The sequence below is a fragment of the Tenrec ecaudatus genome, chromosome 1 (assembly GCF_050624435.1).
Source record: "Tenrec ecaudatus isolate mTenEca1 chromosome 1, mTenEca1.hap1, whole genome shotgun sequence".
Lineage (NCBI taxonomy): Eukaryota > Metazoa > Chordata > Mammalia > Afrosoricida > Tenrecidae > Tenrec > Tenrec ecaudatus.
In genome coordinates this window covers 34,045,391-34,067,315 of record NC_134530.1, presented here as the reverse complement: position 1 = coordinate 34,067,315, position 21,925 = coordinate 34,045,391, and the positions used below count along the sequence as shown (strand labels likewise).

The following is a 21,925-nucleotide window of genomic DNA, read 5'->3' as shown; positions in this document are numbered from 1 at the left end:
GCTTTGGGGTCCTTATTTTTGGGGAGTTCTTATTTTGGGGGGAAGGCCTTATATTTCAGCGAGAGGCAAAACTGTAAGTAGGTCTTATTTGGGGGGATGTCTTACTTTCGGGGAAACAGGGTAGCCCACCATAGGGGAGAGACATGGGGTGGCCACGAGCCAGGGGTGAGGCGACAGCAGCTCACAGCAGCATGATTTGCACAACTCTGGGAGGCACATCAATCTTTCTGGTTTCTTCTTCCCCCTTTCTGTCAAGTCGTCGGAGAGCAAGCTGAACCAGAGCCTGCAGGGTCAGCTGGTAGGAGCCAGGACTGTACAAGAGACACCCATTCTTGTGACCTGCCATCTGGTGAGCATGGCTTCAACCTCTGATGTGCTTGCCACCAGCTTCACCTCCTCCCCTTTTTATTACCCCCAGAACACATCCATCGCCATGGACCATGATGCTAGCTAGCTTCCTCAATAATTGACCATTTCTATCCAGCCCATGCAACCCTGTAAGTGCTTTACCCCCAGGCTTAGATTTCTGCCAGGGTTTTCTAAACTGCAACCCCTGACTGCAATTCTTTCTTCCCCAGACAACCAGAGTTCCTTTCCATGAGCAAATCTTGTGCAGATCCCCCCCCCCCCGCCCCCGTGTAATATCCACCACAGTCCATTCCTGGGGGGACAAAGTTTGACCTCTCTAACCTAGTATTCGAGGTCCTTCATGAAAGAGTCCCTGCCTGTCACTCCTTTGATCTCTACACCCCACTGCCTGTATCCCAGCTAGTGGTCTTTTCCATTTCAAATGCACATTCACCCCTAGCCCTTCACCTGGAAGGCTCCCCAGCTGCTCCTGCATGTGGCCAACACCTCCCTAAGCTTCAGGGCTTAAACTAAAGGTCACCTCCACTGCCCTGGGCTTCACCAGTGCCAGCACTTGCCCACCCCCCAAAGTCACAGCTACCCTTCCTGTGTGCTGTTATGAGGAGGCCTGGTGGTGGAGTGGATTAGTAATTGGGCTGGTAAACACAGAGTCAGCAGTTTGAGCCCACCAGCTGCTCCGTGGGAGAAAGACAAGATTTTCTACTCTCATAGAGTTACAGTCTTGGAAACCCCCCAGGGGCAGTTCCACCCCATCCTGTAGTGTCGCTGTAAGTGGGAATGGACTGTGCCACTGAGTGTGATTTCGTGGCTGTCAGTCCTAATCACCACTGACCCAGAGGTGGGTCTGGCCCATCGTCCTCCCTGGGCCTTGAAGGCAGGCATTGCAACTCATTCACTGGCACGTCCCGAGAGACATGCAAGGCTTCCTGCATTTCTTGAGATTCTGGGGTACAGTCGATGGAGAAGGGAAAGTGCTAGAGTTGTTGTTTAGACAGTTTTATTAGCGCCAAGCCACTTCCCCACAATCCACAGGGTGTCTGGTATAAGGCATATTAAATCTCCTCGACTGCCAGGTCGCCTCCCCAAGTCTGGACAGGTGGACATCTGTTTCTTCCACAGTAAACTGCAGCCACAAGTAGATTCTCTTACTGGGGACCCATCAGGCTCTCTGGAACGTCTGTTTGCAAACTTGACCTTCACAGAACATTTCCTGGTGAAAAGGAGGAGAAGAAGAAAGGAGATGAAGTGTCATGTACGTGTCACCTGGAGGGCAGAGGTCTTCCAACGGCCACGCCCCAGCTGGACCAAGCGCTGGCTGTGCCAGAGAAGCCCGTGCTCAATGTGGACACTGCCCCTTACAGTTAGTGAGGCGGACCCCAAGCATAGTGTAGTTTCAGGTGGCATTTTTTTGGTGATGGCCGAGGACTTACCTTGGTCTTGCTGTCAGAGCGTATGAGATTTGTCCAAATAGAATCAGCACATCACTCCAATCTAAATGCTCTCCAGGTTTGCTTTCCCAGATCTGACCTAAAGCTCCCAGACCAGGGAGGCTAACAGGCACAGGGCTGGAAGCACATCGTCTTCCCAAACCTGGGTTTAAATCTCTGCTCTGCAGCCCTGGGGAATCATGGAACCGCCTCCTTTTTTTTCTTCTTCTTATTTTTCTTTAAAAAAGGGGGGTTCCCTTTCGAATGATGTTGATATTAACAGAGATCAGGCGCTTAGAGGATTGTGCAGAGAAACAGCACAAAAGAACCACCCAACCAATTCGAACTAGTTGGTGTAACTGATAGATATGCTGGCCTGTTAACTGGAAGCCTGAGTGCCTCAGAAGAAAGGCCCGGCGATCTACTTTGGAAAAGCCAGCCATTGAAAACCCTATGGAGGACAGGTCAACGCTGACACACGTGGGCTCAGCCTCAGCCAGAAGGGACCCAGCAGCAATCTGTTTTCCATTGTTATCTGTGGCAGGAAGGAATTCTCATTTTAAAAGCCAGGGCTACACCCCCAAATACAACTTTATACCTTCTAAATTACATTTCAACATTACATTGAGAGAGTATCGATGAGGTTTAACTGTCACATATGCTTTTTTATTTTATTTTATTTTATTGGGGGCTCTTATAACTCTTATAACAGTCTATACATCCATTGTATCAGGCATATTGGTACAGATGTTGCCATCACCATTTTCTAAACACGTTCTACTTTCTATTAGAGCTCTTGGTATCAGATTCTCTTTGTTCCCTCCCTCCCTCTCCCTGTCACTTATACGTTCATGAAAATTCATGTACTTCTGTGCTGGTGGCCTAGTAAATCGATACAACCTTCTAGAAGAGAGGAACACAATAAAGTAGCAAAGGCAATGGCCGGGTTTTTTCTCGGGATTCCATCTGGGAATTCATCCCAAGGGAGTCAAACAATGGCTACAAAAAGCAAGCAGTAGCCGAAAACCCCCTGAGATAATATTGCTGGACACTTAAAGTAAGGGAATGTTTTATCAAAACAACAGCTCAGCAACCCAATGGAACATCTTGCCATCAGGTTTCTGTTCTACTCTAGACGGCCAACAAATGCCTAGAGAATCCCGGAGGGAAATGCTTTAGACACCTGGAACATCTTTTTCTAGTCAATGAAAAGGGAGGCCATACTGATAGGGAAAGGTAAGATGCAAAATAGACAAAGCTGAGTTAGGAGAGCAGGGTGATCAGTCCTGGTTTAATGCCTTCCTCATATTGTTTCATCAAAAATTAAGAACAAAATATGGCCAATACCAGGTGGAGTAGATCCCCTTCCAGCCAATGGGTCCAGCCTCTGTTCTTTTCCCCCTTCTGGACACAGGTGAGTCTGTCATTGTCCCAGGTCACCAAGCTCTGTATGGGAAGAAATGTTGGTGCGTTCTGGCAGGAGTATTACGAAGCAATACCCAGATGTAAGACCCTAGGTTTTCCTCATGCCTGATGGCCACTCCTGACCATTCGGATCAAGGCAACACTAGATGGATCCTGATATAGTTGGAGAGAAATACAGACTAAACCCTCAACTTCCTAAAAACAAAACCCAAATCACAGCAGATTTTCTGGGCTGGCTGAAAGTAGAGGACTCCCCAAGACTATTGCTTTGAGGTCCTCTTCTGACCCTGAACCCAAACCAATCCAAGGTCTCTTTGTACCTAAATAATAAATCAGCTAAAGAATAATGGCTACTAAAATAATAATAATAATAACGACTATTGGTACATGTACACAGGGTATGTATGCATCACTGCAAACTGCTGAAACCACCAAGCACCTCATGACTTGGATGGACCTAGAGATCTTTAAGCTGAGTGAAGTCAGTCAACCACAGAAGGGCAATATTGTATGTGATCACCTTCTGTCAGGATAAGAACCAAGACAAAGGCTTGCATAGACTTTGGAACTTCCCCAGGGAGGGATTGGACAAAGGTGGGAATAAGAAGAAGGGTTGATAGGCGTTGGCTTTTGGGAAAGGGAAGATGGACGGGAGACATCAGAGGCTGGGGGTGCACAACAGGGGGAGTGGTGTTGAGATGTAGGTTTGTACTGTTGAATGCAGAGTTGATGGTCTGAATACCAAACCCCCAACTCAATTCACAATCATTTAAAAAATAAATATCACCTATAAGAACCGTGTTGCTTAAAAAAAAACTTACTGGAGAGAGAGACTAAATTATCAACAATTGCTTTAAGACAAGATGAGAAGAATGTCAGGGAAACTAGATTAAATAAAATGGAGCAACCAGAATGGAAAAGAGACTCATCATGCATGGTGAAGAATGGAACCAGCAGCACTGGACAATTTGTGTAGAAATTACTGAATGGAAACCTAAACTGCTGTGTAAGACCTTTACAGAAAACACAATAAGAATTAGTTTTAAAAAACATGTTTACCTTGCATTTTCTGTTATCCAGCCCTTTGGTATCCTCATCAAATTCTTCTCCAACTTTGAAGGTAATCATGTAGTTCTTTAGGCTGCTGTTTGTGTGGATGGTAAATGAGTCCCCGTTTTGTTCAATCACTTTCTGTGGCTTCAGCAACATGGCGATCTTACGAGTGGCAAAATCAATTCCTTGAAAATAATTGTTAAAACATAAGCAACACCATGTGATTCCAGCAATGTGACAGCCTGGAAAAGGCAAAACTCCAGAGACCATGAGAAAAGATTCATGGATCTATGGAGACAATGACTGGATTAATGGTCCTTTAGCTGAATGGCAGGGGAGGCTCGGTGGTTGGGTGCGGTGGGGCCAGGGGGAATGAGCTAATAGGAAGAAGAAATACAAGAAAGCAGAAAATGTTCTAAACTTTAGTGTAGTGATGATTGCACAATTCTTTTTTGTATTAAGCTATCAAATCGTATAAGGTGAACTTTATATCAGTATAGCTTCCTGTGTGCATTTTGAGAAAGACTGCATGAGGAGTTCGAGATAAAAGAAAACATTTTGAGACCGATTGTGGTAGCAATTGTACAATTCTGCTTGATGTGATTGAACTGTGGAACGCTATGATATCTGTAAGAGCTCCCAATAAAATGATTAAAAAAAAAGAATACACCCCCCCCAAAAAAAAAAAAAGAAAGAAAAAGACTGCACAGTTGCCAAAGGCTCAGGGGGAGAGGAGAGAGGAGGGTGGACCAGGAGGAGCCCAGGGCATTTGCAGGGCAGTGACGCTATTCTGACAGTGTCATGAGGACACATGATATTATGCACTTGTCAAAACCCATGGGGCTGTACAAAACGGAGTGAATGCTAACTTCAATATGGACTTTCACTCATAATAATAGAGGCCCCATAGAAAGGCAAGCTGCTGGTCACAGGAAGAAGCCCTGTGTAGGGAAGGAGAGGGGCTCTAGAGCACGCTCCACTTTCTCCGTTTGGAACCCTGACGGTGCTGGCGGGTCAGCATTAGACAGTTAACTGCAAGGTTGGTAGTTCAAGCCCACCAGCCACTCTGAGGGAGAAAGATGAGGCTCTAAAGTTTTACAGCTTTCAAAATCCTACATAGAATTGCTATGAGTCAAAATCAACTCAATGGCAGTGGGTTTGGGTTTTTGGTACTTTCTCCATAAAGCTAAAATGGCTAAAAAAAAAAAAGTCTGTTTAAAAAACAAATAAAACTGTAACATTCACTTGAGATGCAAAAGCTCAACCATTGGATGGCTGTCCTCACAGATCTTGATATTTAATCACTAGTGTTTCATTGACAACTTCAGTGTGATGTGCTCCTGAAATCAGATCTACTGGAGAGGCATCCAAGCAACCCGTCATCCAGAGGCTGTTTGAGAAGTCTGGGGAGCTTTCAGGAAAGGGTCAGGAGGCAGGCTGCACCTTAACCTCAAAGCACACCCACTGCGGGGCAGTTGATTCTGACGCTTAGCAACAGAGTAGAACTGCCCTACAGGGTTTCCAAGGCTGAAGCAGAAGTGTCAGCCGCTCTGAGGGCTCCAGTGGTTTCAGTAGTTGAGCACTTCAGCCATCACAAACCCAGTGCTCTTTAACTGTGCCTTGGGGAATGGTTAGAGCAGGGCATTGACAATCACCTCCGGGAACCACCCCTGAGGCTGGCAAGAGGACCAGGGGCCAAGGAGCCAGGCTCAGCAGCCCAGCCCAGCTCTGCCTGCATTTGCACGGTGTATTTCCACTTCAATAAGGTAGCACCTGGACAGTTTGCCAACCCAAACAAAGTAACTGGGAGGGGCGAGGAGAGGCCAGTTGTCGCTTAGGGGACCCTGTGTCCCCGTGAAGCGTGATGGAATCTTTTCAAAATGGCTAGTAGTTACTGAACTGCTCGTGTGACAGGTTGAAATGGCAAATGTCTTGAGATTCACCTTGCACATACACCTACACACAGGAGGAAATAAAGAAGGATTGCTATAAAATCATAGGAAGCGTCATGAAACACAGATATCCAAATGTGACATTATCAACCCCACGACACCAAGGAATAAAATAAATTAACTGAAACTACTGTTAATTTTTTAAAAAACTGAAATGGATGTATCCTTTATCCGGAGCTCTACATCTCTGAAAGGGGTGACTCCATTTCTAACCCTTCCCTGAAAGGAGGCCTGGGGGGTGGGGGAGGGGAGTGGGCTATGCAGGGGGCTGCTAACCTCAAGGCCAGAAGTGACAAACTACTGGCTGCCCTGTCTTGATTGGACCTTATTTTTAAAACACCTGAACAAGACTAAGACACATGATTTATTAAAAGAACTTGTGCATAGCCATCTACTGATTGTGGAGACATGTTTCAGGAGAGACAGAGGAAGATGGTCACATGGTAGAAGGGCTAGCAGAAACTAGCCAAGAAACCATACAAGCTTAGGATGTGCCTGTCACATATGTACGGAGAAAGTGTATTCTTTGGATAAAAGCAGACAATGGGCCCCTTTAATTCTTCTTGTTGTTAGGTGCCATCCAGCATGCCAGACGCACAGGGACCTCGTGCACACGAGCAGGGAGTACTGGGCCACTCCCCCATCACTGCTGTTGAAGGCCATGGTTGTTCGTCACCTTGAGGGTCTTGCTCTTTTTCAATTGACCCTCTATCAGTCTCCAGGGACTGGTCTCGCCTGATAACATGTCCAAAGTACACGAGACAAAGTCTCATCATCCTCACTTCTAAAGCTGTACTCTGTCCAATACTAACATGCATTCTTTTGGCAGACCAGGGTTTATTTAATACTCCTCCTTAACCCCATCATCCAAAGGCTCCAGGCCCCCTGGCTTTCCTTGGTCATCGTCCAACTTTTGCAGGCATCTGAGGTGACTGAAAAGACCACAGGTTGGGTCCGGTGCACTTCTGCCTTCAAGGCGATATCCTTGCTCTTTAGGACCTTAAAGAGGTCTTTTGCAAATGATTTGCCTAATGTAAATTATAGGTATTACATATTCATCAGCGCAAGCTAGTGACAATATCTTAAGATGTTAGGGCGATCTGACAACCTGAGTAGCTCTCATGAGCACGGGATTCTGGGCAGCTGAATTTTTTAAAAGGAGATTATGGGAGTTGTAGAGGCCAATAATCAAAATGAGGAGAAAACACTCAAATGCTGCCTTTCTAGAAGTATTGCTTTTCTTTCTTCAGGAACTGGCATTTATTATTGAAGTCATATCCAGGGTCAACAAGAAGCCACAGGTACAAAATACCCTGCGCACATTTGCAATCTCAGTGAGACAGTCAAAGGGAACCCCAATCCTTAAAAAGTAACTCTGACACCCCAGGAAGCAACTGGAACTCTTAAACATCTTTATCCATCCAGCCAACAAATTAAAATGATTGACAAGAAAAAAGAGGTATTGCTGTTCAAATTGCAATATTAACTCAAACAACAGGTGAGCTTTGGAGTTTTAAAACTGGCTTGAATTTAGGGTCAAGTATACTTCCTATTCTTAAATCCACACAAGGAGAGTTTTCCAGACTAGCATCTGGGAGATTAGGTCAATTCACAAGATTTTCTGAAAATCCTCTGTTGAAGCGTTAGATCGATTACGCTAACATGCTTAACACGGAATTCAGCTTTAGAGCACTAGATTGGTGATTTATGTAATCCTGAAAATATTAAAGTTTGTCTTATAAATTAAGCTACAATCCTGAATGTTAACCGATTACTGATTATCTGAAATAGAGATAATATAGTTTATTTTCTAGTGCTTTATCATGAACATCTCAGGAAACAAATAGTATTAAAGAATATGGACTAAAATACTACAATTTTTAAACCCTATGGTCTTGAGAAAAGGCCACGGCCTCTTTTAAAACATGGAAGCGGAGTGAATGGCTGTGATCAGGGGTGATCAGGATCCAACGAGTAATCAGAGACCATCCGGCAGCACATCTCGTGATGTGCCCTCCCCAACCTTTTAAAGAGGGAAAATTATACCCTTTAGACTTGAAAAGAGGATTCAGAAAAGGATCCTGCAGCTCCCCAACCTGATTCTGATCTCACCCTCTCCCTCGCTGCTGCCAACTGCAGGGAGAAGCTGATGAGTTTTTAGGGCAAACAAGAAAGCCTCCACATCTTGCTTTTATTTTTAAGTCCAAGACAAGTCTATCTTGCAGGAAGTGCAGCAAGACTGCTCCTTAGAAGCAAAGATGGAGAGAATTCATCTCACATACTTGAACGTATTGCTGGGGAGAGCAGGCCCTGGAAAAGGCCATCACTCTCGATAAAGTAAAAGTCGACGGAAAAGAGGAAGACGCTCAAGAAGGACTGACCCAGTAGTTTCCACCATTGGCATGAGGAGGGCGCAGGACCAGGCAGGGCTTTGTTCTGTTGTACAGGGAGTTGTATGACAATAAAGAAATAGTCAGTTGTAATGAAAAGAAAGTAAGGAACAATCTTCTTGGTCCTAAAAGCACTTTGATTATTCATGGTGTGTGCTGTGAATCCCGCCCAGCTCCTGATTTTAAAAAGCCTCTGAATGCCTGGCATTGACTAATTTACTAAGAGCTTTGTTCGGGCCAATATTCACCTGGGACAAATATCTCATTCTGTTTTTTCCCAAAGGGACAGTTTTCCTGATTGTATGTTCCTTCTATCCAATGTACAAAGATAAGGTCTGGTTCTTATTACAAGAGTCATCTGAATGATATAGTCAACTGCACTATAAACCTCTACGCTTAAAAAGCACACTTGGTTCATGGTGGGTCGCCACACGACAGCTGTGCTAGGCTGCTGTTGTAGGTGCGATCATTGGGACTCAATAAACCACACAACAAAACACGGCCCGGTCCCGCATCATCCTCACAACTGTTGCTGTGTTTGAGGCCATTGTTGCAGCCACTGTGTCCATCCTTCTTGTTGCGAGTCTCCTTCCTTTTCGCAGATCCTCCACGTCACCGAGCATGCTGTTCCCTGATAATATGCCCAAGGTGTGTGAGATGAAATCTCACCATCTCCTCTTCTAAGGAACCGACTGTACTTCTTCCAAGAAAGGTTTGTTTGATCTTTTGGCCACCCACTACTTTCAATATTCTTTGCTAACACCATAATTTGAATGCATCAAGTCTTCTCTGGTCTCTTTTTAAAAAAATTATTAATCATTTTATTGGGAGCTCTTACAGATATTATAACAATCCATAATTCAGTTAGATCAAGCACAATTTTACAATTGCTACCACCATCAGTTTCAAAACCTATTTTTCTTCTTGAACTCTTTGATATCAGCTCCCCTTTATCCCCTTCATTCCCCACCTTACCCCCCAGGAACCCTTATTATTATACAAAGGGTACCCCCCAAAACCAGAAGTGATGTGAGGGGGACAGGTCAGACTGTTAATCAAGCTTTCTATTTAGAGGTTCTGAAAATATTGCATAACAATGTGTGACAAAAAGGCTTGATTCCTGACAGATGGGGAACTTTTTGCCACCATGACAATGCACTTGCTCATGCAGCCATGCATGTGCACCAGTTTTTGGCAGAAAACCCCCCCAGCATGTCTCTCTTGTCCCATGCACCTTACTCACCTTACCTGCTTCTTTTTGTTTCCACAAATGATGAGAGACATGAAAGGACATCACTTTGAGGACATAGAAGAGGTGGGAAAAAAAACCTGAGGGAGGTACTGCCAGACATCAAACCAGATGATTTGAAAAATGTTTCCAAGAATGGAATCTCAATTTTGACAAATGTATTAAGTGAACATTTTGAAGGTGATAGATTGTTTGTAAAAATTTAAATACTTAGCTTTGAAAAAAAATTCTGTTTTCCAGGGGTACCACCTCGTATTATATAGTATTATTATTGACTGTAATTTATATCATCCAATGTATCCGTTCATCTGCAATTCTGTTATTTGTTCCCCTCATCATTGCTATCAGTTCCCCTTTCCCTGCCTTCCTCCCCCTTGTTCCCCATACCCTCTGGGAATCATTACTCTTGTTACTGTTTCTGAAGGGTTATCTATCATGGCTTTCATGTATCAAATGCTCTTAATTATACAAATGAACATACGCAGGTCTAACAAGATGAATGAGGTAAAACAAGGACCATAGTAGTAAGGGGGAAACGATTAAAGAACTAGAGGACAGTTATGTGTTTCATCAGTGCTAAACCACTCCCTGGATTTATCATCCCTTCTGTGTAGCCCTTCTGTGAAGGACTGTCCAATTATCTTATAAATATCTTATTGTCCTTCACGTCAATTTGATTGCTTTTTTTGAACTTCTGATACCAATTCCTGTGAACACCTTGTGATCACACAGGCTGGTGTTCTTCTTCAATGTGGGCGTTGTTGCTTCTGAGCTAGATGGCCACTTGTTTACCTTCAAGACTTTAAGACCCCAGATGTATATCTTTTAATAGCCGGGCACCATCAGCTTTCTTCACCACATTTGCTTGTGCACCCATTGTCAGTAGTGATCGTGCCAGGCAGGTGAGCATCTCAGACTGCCGAATTGTTAGAACAAAGTGTTCTTGTGTTGAAGGAGTACTTGAGCAGGGGCCCACTGTCCATCTGTTTCCTTAATACTAAACCTATAAATATATGTACATATATCTATTTCCCCCTTGTCATATATAAATATATTTACATCTTTATATGTCTATATTTAAATCTCTATAACTACCATTTGCCTCCTAGTTCTTTCCTCTGTTTCTTTGTACTTTCCTCTTGTCCCACTATCATGTTCAGCCTTCATTGGGGTTTTAGGAATTCTTCTCGGTTACATTGGCCTTGATCCAGCCCTGCCAGACCTTCCACACCCTCCTTGACACTGATTTTGGATCACTTGTTATCCCTTGTCCCTGGGCTTGTTAACACCCTCTTCCTTTCCCCCGCCTTCCCTACCTCCATGTCCCCTGGAACTGTCATCCCGTTGTTCTCTCTTCTGGCTTGTTTATTCTGCCTATCCCTTCCAGGTAGACATGCTATGTAGTATCACAAGATTGAGTACCACAAAGCACCAGCAGAAAGTAAAACAGTAGCTACAACAACAACAACACACACACATACACACATAAATGTATGAATAGTTCAGGGTCTGTTTGTTTTCCTTCATGGGTGCTTTCCAGTCAAGACTGATGGGGTGCCATGCCCTGGCACTGCCTCTATCCCTGGGGGCTTCATTGCTCTGCTTCACCTGCTGCTCCTGCTGCATGCCCCCAGGGGCTGGCTTCGACGTGGTGAGCTCATGGCGGGCACAATTCCCACTGTGTGTCTCTAGTGTTGTCCCCAATGGTGCTATGGGTCAATGAGGAATGCTGTGTCCCATGGTGGGGCCAGTCCTGTGGTCATCTCTGTGCATTGCTGTTCTGAGCAGGAACATTGTCCTCAGGGCTTGGTGAGCCAGGATGTGCATCACTCTTTTCTTTTTTCTCCCCTGTGCCCCCTCGTTGGCTCCTGTGTGCTCTGACCAGACCAGGCCCTCTTCCCCTCTTCTTGAGCTGTAGCGTCAGTGCTGTCCTCTGAAGCGAATTCTTCTTGGGGGGAGGGTGGTGCTGTCCACTTAGTTGGTAATGGGGCTGGCCCCAGTCTTCTTGTTTTAAAAATTATTCAACTGTTACTTGCATATAAGGTGATTGAAAATACCATGGCTTGGGTCAGGTAAAAGTCAGTTCTTTAGTGCTTTAACAAAGGAACATCTTTGATTTCTAAAACTTTAAAGGAACATCTTTGCTTTTTTAAGAATTTTGCATCATATTTGCCCATTGCAACACATTGCTTGATTTCATGACTCCTGCTGCTGAGGGGACAATACTAACAGCTCACTAAACAATTTAAGCAACTAAATTGAAACGGAGCTTTAAAAGAAACAGCTCAAAACACTAATGGCATGCAGCGGAGCAGCAGGGGGAGCAAAGCAACAATGTCCTGGAGGAATACCAAAAATAGACTTTGGGGCCAGGTGTGATACCCCATCAGATTCAACCGGAAAACTACTCATAAAGGTCAACAGACAGACCTGGAACTATTGATAGGCTCTTCTTTGTTGTTGTTTTCTTTTGTTATTATGTTTTGCTTTGTTTTTGTGCTTATTATTGTCTCTGCACGTCTATCTAGATAAGATAGGTGGGATAAACAATCCGAGGGGAAAACAATGGGACTGAGAGTTCCAGGAGGACACAGGAGAGGCGGAGGTGGGGGAAAGGAAAGGGGCGGAGGTGTTTCCACCAAATCGAGGGACAAGGGAAGAACAAGTGATCTGAAATCGATGGAGAGGAGGACATAGGATGCTGGGGGGAGGGGGACTACATTAATCAAGGGCAATGTAGCCAAGAGGAATGACCTAAACCCGGGTGAAGGTCAAACATGATGGTGGGACAGGAGGACAGTCAAAGGAAATAGAGGAAAGAGCTAGGAGGCAAAGGGCATTTATAGAGGTCTAAATACAGGCATGTACATATTAAATATATTTATATATAATGATAGGGGAATGTACATATGTAAATCTATAAGGGAATAGATCCATGTACATGTATTTATTTGTTAAAGAATTAAGGCAAACAGATGGACATTTGGCCTCCACTTAAGTACTCTTTCAATGCAAGAGCATTTTGCTACTAACCTGGCACTCTGCGATGCTCACCTTCCCTGATACAACTACTGAAAAAAAAATGGTTGCATAAGCAAATGTGGTGAAGAAAGCTGATAATACCCAGCTATCAAAAGATATAGCATCTGGTGTCTAAAAGGCTTGAAGATAGACAAGTGGCCATCTCTCTGAGAAGCAACAAAGCCTACATGGAAGAAGCATGCCAGCCTGTGTGATCATGAAGTGTCGATGGGATCAGGTATCAGGCATCAAAAACCCAAAACAAAACAAAAAAATTAAATCGATGCAAATGAGAGTGAAGGCAGAGTCAATTGGACATCCCTTTCAGAAGGGTCACAAGGAAGAAATGAGCCAGTCAGGGTGCAGTATAGCACCAAAGACACACAGAACTTTCCTCTAGTTCTTTAATGCTTCCTCCTCCCTTTCCCCTCACTATCATGACTCCAATTCTACCTTACAGATCCGGCTAGATGGGAACATATGCACTGGTATAGATAAGGGCTGGATACACAGGCAATCAAAGACAGATAAACCCCTCAGGACCAATAATGAGAGTAGCAATACTAGGAGGATAAGGGGAGGGCGGGGGGGTGGAGTATGGGAAACTGATCACAGATGATTCACATATAACCACTTCCCAGGGGGATGGACAACAGAAAGGTGAGTGAAGGGAGACAGCAGCTAGTGTAAGACATGAAAAAAATAGTAATTTATAAATTATCAAGTGTTCATGAGGGAGGGAGGGAAGGGGGGAAGGGAAAGAAAAATGAGGAGCTGATACCAGGGCTTAAGTAGAAAGAAAATGTTTTGAAAATAATGAGGGCAACAAATGTACAAATGTGACTGACACAATGGATGGATGTATGGATTGTGATGAGACTGTAAGAGCCCCCCAAAAAATAGAAGAAAGAAAAAAAAGAAATATTAAAAATACACAGCTATCTAAATGAGGTATCAACCAAGTCTACATGGCAAAAGCACACTAGCTTGTGTGATCCAAGGATTGTAAATAACAAAACCCCAATCTGAAAGAGGGAATAGTATCAGGGCTTAATTTGTGAATACCCAGTTTGCAGCAGGCTCAGGATAACAATGGGCGCCCCCAATTCATCTACAGGGTCTTCACAAGAATTAAGTCTCTGGAGAATCCCCTCTGACCATAGTCTAGGGATGTGAACAACTTTCCTTTCAGACAGAGAATGCTGTAAACTCAATTATGGTAGGTGTAGCTAGGACACAATGCAGTATCTTATCCTTTGGTCTCTCTTTTGATTCATTTTAAAGTTTCTTTACTACTTAAAAAAGCATTTTATTGGGGGCTCCTAAAGCTCTTATCACAACCCTTATACATCCATGTGTCAAGCACATTTGTACATCTTGCCATCATCCTTTTCAAAACATTTTATCTCTACTTTGTATCAGCTCATTCCCACCCCCCACCCTTCCTCCCTCATGAATCCTTGATAATTTATCTTTTTTTTTCATGTCTTACTTTGATTGATGTCTCTCTTCACCCACTTTTCTGTTGTCCATCTCTGTAGGAAGGGGTTATATTTAGATCATTGCAATTGGCTCCCTTTTTCTCTCCCCACCTTTCCCTTCCCCTCCTGGCATCACTACTCTCATTATTGGTCCTGAGGGGTTTATCTGTCAAGGATTCCCTATGTTTCCAGTTCCTATCTGTACCTGTGTACATGCTCTGGTCTAGCTGGATATGTAAGGTAGAATTGGGATCATGAAATTTGGGGGGATGAAGCATTTAAGAACTAGAAGAAAGTTGTATGTTTCATTGTTGCTACACTGCACCCTGACTGGCTTGTCTCTTCCCCGCAACCCTTCTGTAAGGAGATGTCCAGTTGCCTGCAGATGATGGGCTTTCAGTTTCCACTCTGTGCACTCTCCCTCCTTCACAATGATATGAGTTTTTGTTCTTTGATGCCTGATTCCTGATCCCTTCGACACCTCATGATCACACAGGCTGGTGTGCTTCCTCCATAATGGGCTTTGTTGCTTCTCAGCTAGATGACCGCTTGTTTATCTTCAAACCTTTAAGACCCCAGATGCTATATCATTTGATAGCCGGGGCACCATCAGATTTCTTTACCATATTTGCTTATGCCCCCATTTTATTTTCAGCGATCGTATCTGTTTTTACTATTTTATGCTTTCCTTTTGAATGAAGTTTTTCTATGTTTTGTGTAGTCATTGTTTTTCAGGGGTTTGTTCGTTTGTTTGCTTCCTGTTTATATTTCACATGATATCTAATACATGAAGCCCAGGAGAGGTAGATCTATTGAGACAGTAACCAGGTTGATAAGCACCTAGGTGCATGGCAGTGGGGGAATGGGGGGGACAATGGGGAGCGAATGACAATGAGTAAAAGAAGAATATATTCCCTGGTTGATTGTCAGAATGGTTGTACAAATCTTCTTAATAAAATTGAACGATTAAATTGTATGATACGTTACGTATACCCCATTTAGTATATAATTTAAAAGGCTCAATAAACTTGACAAAGAAAAACAGCCTTCAGTATAGAAAGAATTCTTCCATATCTTCGCTGAATATTCCCCAAACTTTAACAAGCAGCAGTGTGAGACTTCTGGGACGGCTGCTAAAACTTAGTCGCCTTCCTGCAGAAGTTCACCACTAGCTTGAATCAGTGTTTCTGACAATTTCTATTCTTAAATTCCTTTAAAAAGACATCGTGTTTGGTTCAGTAGAGGATCGGCAAAGGTGACAGAAACCCTTGAGGAGATGGACAGACACGTGCCACAACTACGGACTCTTACATAGCAGTGCACATCAAGATAGCAGCAGCTGCCTGATGTTTCCTTGTTTACACAGAAGGTCATCTTGCACCAGGGCCAAGGGAAAGCACCTAACAACCTGGGAGATTTCTTCTCACTACAACTAGAGAAGCAGCACCAGCATGCAAGCTGCTCCCCCAGGGGGTAAGGGGTACAACTAGAGAAGCAGCACCAGCATGCAAGCTGCTCCCCCAGGGGGTAAGGGGTACAACTAGAGAAGCAGCACCAGCATGCAAGCTGCTCCCCCAGGGGGTAAGGGGTACAACTAGAGAAGCAGCACCAGCATGCAAGCTGCTCCCCCAGGGGGTAAGGGGTACAACTAGAGAAGCAGCACCAGCATGCAAGCTGCTCCCCCAGGGGGTAAGGGGTACAACTAGAGAAGCAGCACCAGCATGCAAGCTGCTCCCCCAGGGGGTAAGGAGTACAGGGCGTTATGCCCTAAGTCCTTGGGCAGGTGTTATCCGACCAAGGTTAAAACGCTGCTCCTTTAAAGGTTGCCTTTTTTGCTGAGTGCTTTTAGGAATCTGTTTGTTTAGGAATCTTTTAGGAATTTGTTAGGAATCTGTTTAGGAATCTTTTAGGAACTGTCACTGCCCTCTGTTTACGCATTTATTTTCATGCATCCGGCTTAAAATAGGCGAAGCTTGTGGAATACGTAGATGTCATCCATTGAGGGAGATCCTTAACTAGCATTTCTTTACAGAGAGAAGGTTGCAATGGTCAACAACCACTTTGAAACGGTGAAAATTCAGGGGGAAGGGAAACTGGATTAATGGAAATGGGACCCCCAGAACAAAATAATGTGAATGCACTGTGACGAATGCAATAATGTTACCCGAGCAATTTGTGTAGAAGTTGTTGAATGGGACCCTAAATTACTGTGCAACCTTTCAGCGAAACAAAAGAAAACATTATCCACACACACATGAAGGGGTGGTTTCTTTCCCAAAAATGGAATGAATAGATCATGGGAATTTCCCACCACACTTGTTGAAGCCCCCCGGGTACATATATGAGTGAGAATCAACTTGATGGCCCTCGGCGCTTCTTCAAATATCAGCAAGTCCTCATGTCCCTCTTCTGGGGGCACTAATGAAACATTTTAGGTTTTGGCTATCTCTGTCTGTAATTTACAAGCTTTTGTAAGCTGCTTCTCATTTATATTCCAGTTTAACAATTCTTTCTTCAGCTGCATCCAATCAGCTGTTAAACAAACTCCACCAAGCTTCTAAATGTTGTAGCTGTCAGTTTGATTCCCCCTCACTCAACTTGTGCGTCACAACCCCTTTGGGGGTCGCCCGATTCATAACAGTGGCAAAATGACAGTGATGAAATAGCAATGAAAATAATGTTATGGTTGGGGGGGTCACCACCACATGAGGAACTGTGTGAAAGGGTCACGGCATGAGGAAGGTTGAGCAGCACTGGTCTACATGATAGAGTAGAGCTGCCCCATGAGTTTCCTAGGCTGCAGTCTTTATAGGAGTACATCACCAAGTCTTTCTCCAATGAGCTGTTGGGTGGGCTTGAACCACACTACACAGCATTTCAAGAGTCTCAGGTGGAAGTAGGACACCTGGAGGCGTTTAACCTTTAAAAGAGAGGCGCTCTGGTGGCATAGTGGAATGAACTGGCCTGCAACCTGCAAGGTCAGCAGTTCAAAACCACCTTTAAAGAGTTCCAGTCTTGGGAACTCATAAGGGCAGTTCGGTCCTCTCCTATAGGGTCACTATGAGTCGCCATCGACATGATGGCAGTGAGTTTACCTTTAGTAGACTCAACATTCCCAACCTTTTCTCCTTTGATCTCAGGAAGCTACCCAAAGTGCAACTGGGCTGCACAAGCACCATGAAAATATAACCATCCGAAGTGCTGAACTTACCTCTCTGGATTCTTAGTCGCTCGCAGACCACAGTCTGATAATTCTTCAAAACTTTGTTAGCTCTCAGATGTCTCCTTTAAAAAGGTCTTTTAAAAACATATTTAGTCTAGCTTTATTGAACTATCTCCACTGTCATCGCATCCATTCCTGCTCATAGCAACCCTACGTAGGGGTTCAGAGAGCCTCAACTTTCTCCAGAGCATCAGCTGGTGGGCTTGATCCACCTACCTTGAAGTTAGCAGGCCAATGCTTACTCAACAGTTCCACCTTTGTATAGTGCCTTACACAGTGCATTCATTTGTCACTAGTGCACACAGGAGTCCTTAGGCATGGTCTGGATATTTCTGTTAAGGTGTTCTTAATTTGCAGGCAAACTTTAGTTTGCATCTAAACTCTCTGGTTAGAACGCAGTTTCTGATTCCATCAGGGAGAAGGGGTAAGGGAAGTCTACATTTCTAAGATGCGCTTGCTTGCTACTGATGCTATGGGTCCCAAGCTCCGTCCTTTAGCTTGGGGAGCGTGCATTGACCCTGGAGTCTGTTCATGACACCGAAAAGCTGTTTGCTGCACAAATAGCAGCCTGGGTCAAATGATCTTCTTCTCAGTTTGCTGGGACTAGCAATAGGTTTTAAGGCTTATTTCAGCTACTGGAAGACCTCTTGGTTTATCACTGGGCAGTCTTAGAATATTGGATCTGGTCCAACCACCTCCTTTGACAAATGAGGAAGCTGGAGGTACTCGGGATGATTTTGATTCTATTACCAACAATCAGCTAGCTAACTATTCAGATTTCCAGTTCAGTGCTTGGTTTTAACAGTGTCTCTATTCCAGAAACTCTGAGCACACCTTTATTTCGTTTGTGAAACAGACGGCAGGTACGAGTCAAGCTGCTGTCTGGATGCAGCGTCTCTCTGGAGCTTGAGCTAAAAAGTACAAATGGCAATTGCAAGGCAAGGTGTTGATTTAATAGTCTGTGGTTTAATCCTTTATGAAGTGAGTTGGAATATAAATATAAGTAACATATACGGTCCTCTGATCATATGTAAGATCTAATAGACAGTAGCTAATGCATGGCAACAATTGAGAAGCGTTTACTGAACTCACGAAATATCAACCCAAGGCACAACAACTGGTCTCTCTTTGCTTGGTGTAACAGAGAACAAAAGAATCAGAACTAAGAGGAGGGAACTGATCCTTGGCCAATTGCCTCATCAACAACCGCCTCCTTTGCCAGGAGACCAGGAGACCTGGGTAGTACCTGGCTCTCGTGACAATATTTTGATCAAAGACCCTCTAGGTCAGTGGTTCTCATTCTTTCTAGTGCTGCGACCCTTTAACACAGCTTCCTCATGTGGTGGCGACCCCGCCCCACCATAAAATTATTTTCCTTGCTGCTTTATCACTGTCCTTTTGCTACTGTTATGAATCGGGTGACCCCTGGGAAAGGGTTGTTTGACCTCCAAAGGGGTCGCGACCCACAGGTCGAGAACTGCTGCTCTAGATCTTGTTCCAAAAAGGAGGAAACACAGAACTTTAAATTCCCATGAACACCCTACTTTCTGGAGCCACGTCGGCTGGTTGAAAGCCTGAAATTATAGCCAAGAGGCAATCTTTAAACCAAAAAGATTCCCAAAGTCTTCAAACCAAGCCCTAGTTGAGCCTATCTGCCTGTCCAGCTTGTCTGGCTTGAGCAGTATCCTCTGGGAGAGGTGCAGTCTTTATCCGGGATCCCCTTGATACCAACGTGTGAGATTAGACGGACCCGGAGGAGCGGTGAGTTTATTATGTTCCTGGAGGAGGCACTGCTCAGAACAGAAAGGCGGGGATGATTGCTCAGCTGGAAGAAAGTAGCCAGTGCCAGGGAATTGTACACACCGAGACCATCGAATTAGGCTATGGTTTGCCGTCCCAGTGTGCTCCCACAAAGGGTATAAAATAAGTGACAGTAAAACCTTCAAAAGATGGAACTTGTCAGAGAAAGAAAACACTCTGCAGTTTCCACCAAAATGAGAGGGAGCAAAATGGAAAGGCTCCACCTGTCAGAGGTGGACAGTCTGTGAGACCTGGAAACCAGGCAGTCCTATCCAGTTCTCACCGGTTTCACAAGTAAAGGGGCCACAGCAGAACATACAAACAAAGAGGGGAGTGTGGAAGAGAGATGAAGGGTTCTACTCACATACCCTTGAAAAATACACATTCTAGCAGCCAGAAGCCTGCTCTTTCCACACTAGACCCGCCATCCAACTGGTAGCATTCGCATAAGATGTATTCTCACTGGGAAAAGTCTGACTCTGACTCCACTTCGGGCTAACTAGCTCTTCTCTAAGAGGTTTGCTTAAAAACTTATGGGAATTACTACAAAGTAAATACGACTAGGCTGCATTCAAAGCCAACATCTGATATCTAAGCTGCCTTCGGGATGACTCCCTGGTGGTGCAGGCAGTTAGTGCATGCGCTCTGCTGCTCAGCGAGTGTTTGAAGGCGTGTGTCCACTCAGTGGTGGCTTGGAAGCAAGACCTGGTGATCTGCTTCTGGCAAAAAAGCAGCCATCAAAAAGCCTCTGGAAAACAGCAGAAATGGGGATCTGGAAACACAGGGAATCTAGGACGGATGAACCCCTCAGGACCAGTGGTGAGAGTGGCGACACCGGGAGGGAAAGGGGTGTAGAAAGGGGGAACCTATCTCAGGGTTCTACATGTAACCTCCTCTCTGGGGGATGGGCAACAGGAAAGTGGGTGAGGGGAGACGCCTGGCAGTATAAGATAAGATAAAATAATAATTTATAAATTATTAAGGGTTCATGAGGGAGGGGGGAGCAGGGAGAGAGGGGGAGGGAAAAAAGGAAAATGAGCTGATTCCAGGAACCCAAGTAGAAGGCGAATTTTGAGAATGATGAGGGCAACGACTGTATAAGGGTGCATTACTCAATTGATGCATGTGTGGATAGTGATAAGAGTTGTATGAGCCCCAATAAAATGATTTATTAAAAACCCAGCAGAAATGGCAGTGGGCGCTGTTAGGTATATTTTCAGCCCAAAGGGAAGAAAGCACGACAGCCCTCTGGGACAGGGAAGACCACCAGCCAGCATTGACTTAGGGCTGGGGAGAAAAGTAACCTCTCGGCACACCTGCCCTTGGGAAAATAAGAATTAATTCCTTCGAATAAATGGAATTAGTAGTTACACAATTGAGCTGTCATCCAAAAGGTCAGTTGTCTGAAACCCCCAGACCCTCTGGGAGGAAGATGGGGCTTTCCACTCACAGGGGCAGCCCTACCCTGTGCTACCGGGTCCCTGCGAGTCAGCATTGACTTGATGGCAGTGGAGTTTTGAGTTCCACGTATGGGAAATGGGATGGACCCCAGTGCCAGTCTGAATCAGGTTAGCTGAAGAGCTTGTGAGAAAGGGCTAGGATTGCTTAGAAAGAACCCTGGGCCGCCCCCTTGCATTTGCAGAGGGGAAAGGAGGCCGGCCCAGGCAAGGCATTCTCCAGGGCCCAGGGTCCCTTCACCACCGCTGTCCTGGGCATTTCGACATGAAGGTTGCCGACCACAGTCTCACAGGGCAGAGTGGACCCAGAGGATGCTGAGAGCCCCCTTCCTGAAGGGGGAGGTGCTGCAGACTGAATTCTGCTCCCTAAAGAGTCACAGCCTCGCACACGCCCCGAGGGCAGTCTCTTTGGCCTCCAGGCTCGTGGTTAGTGGAACTCACAGGGTGGCAGAGAGGTGGTTTGGGTCTGGCAAGCAGGGCTTGACATGGTCAGACCGGTCTCCTGGGGGTCCTATCCTCACCCAAGCCCTGGGCAGATCCGCACTTCTAACGATTTTAAAGGACGGGTCGCCCGCTGCCCCAGCCTCCCCCCAGGGCCCGAGGGCCTGCTCTGTCCCACACCCAGAGCTCCCCACCCCCCGCGCCCCGCGACTCTGAGTGGGGCTGGGGGCGGGAAGAGGGGCTGCGGAATGGGCATTTCTGAAGAGCCCCCCTGGACTGAAAGAAGCCAGAGCCGCAGGACCTCACCCAGCCCTGACAAAGCCGTCCCGCCCGCCGCACCCCCGCCTCCGTCAGAGGGGATGCAGGAGCAGACAGACCGATGGAAAGACCCCGAGGGGACCCTCCGGTGGGCGAAGAGAGCCCAGAATCCCTCGCAGCCCGCCTACCTAGGGCCAGCATGTAGCCCTCGAAGTTGTCACTGCGGAGCAGGTTCCAGGTGCCGCTGAAGTCGGCGGGCATGGTGGGTTTGGCGGGCGGGCGGGCGACAGCTGGCGCTGCCTTATATGCGCCTGGGCGGGGACAGCGACCCGCGAAGGTGCCCTGTCCGCGTAATGCTGGGCGCAGCTGCTCCTTCCAG

General features: G+C 45.5%; 1 protein-coding gene across 1 annotated transcript; it reads right to left on the bottom strand.

The window, feature by feature from the left end:
• Positions 1-1,528: 1,528 nt before the first annotated feature.
• Positions 1,529-21,807, bottom strand: RBP7 (retinol binding protein 7). The gene is made up of 4 exons (XM_075538276.1): positions 21,735-21,807; positions 4,281-4,459; positions 3,144-3,242; positions 1,529-1,579 (listed from the first exon to the last, which is right to left on the bottom strand). The coding sequence occupies exons 1-4, from the start codon at positions 21,805-21,807 to the stop codon at positions 1,529-1,531; spliced, it is 402 nt and encodes a 133-aa protein (XP_075394391.1).
• Positions 21,808-21,925: the final 118 nt, after the last annotated feature.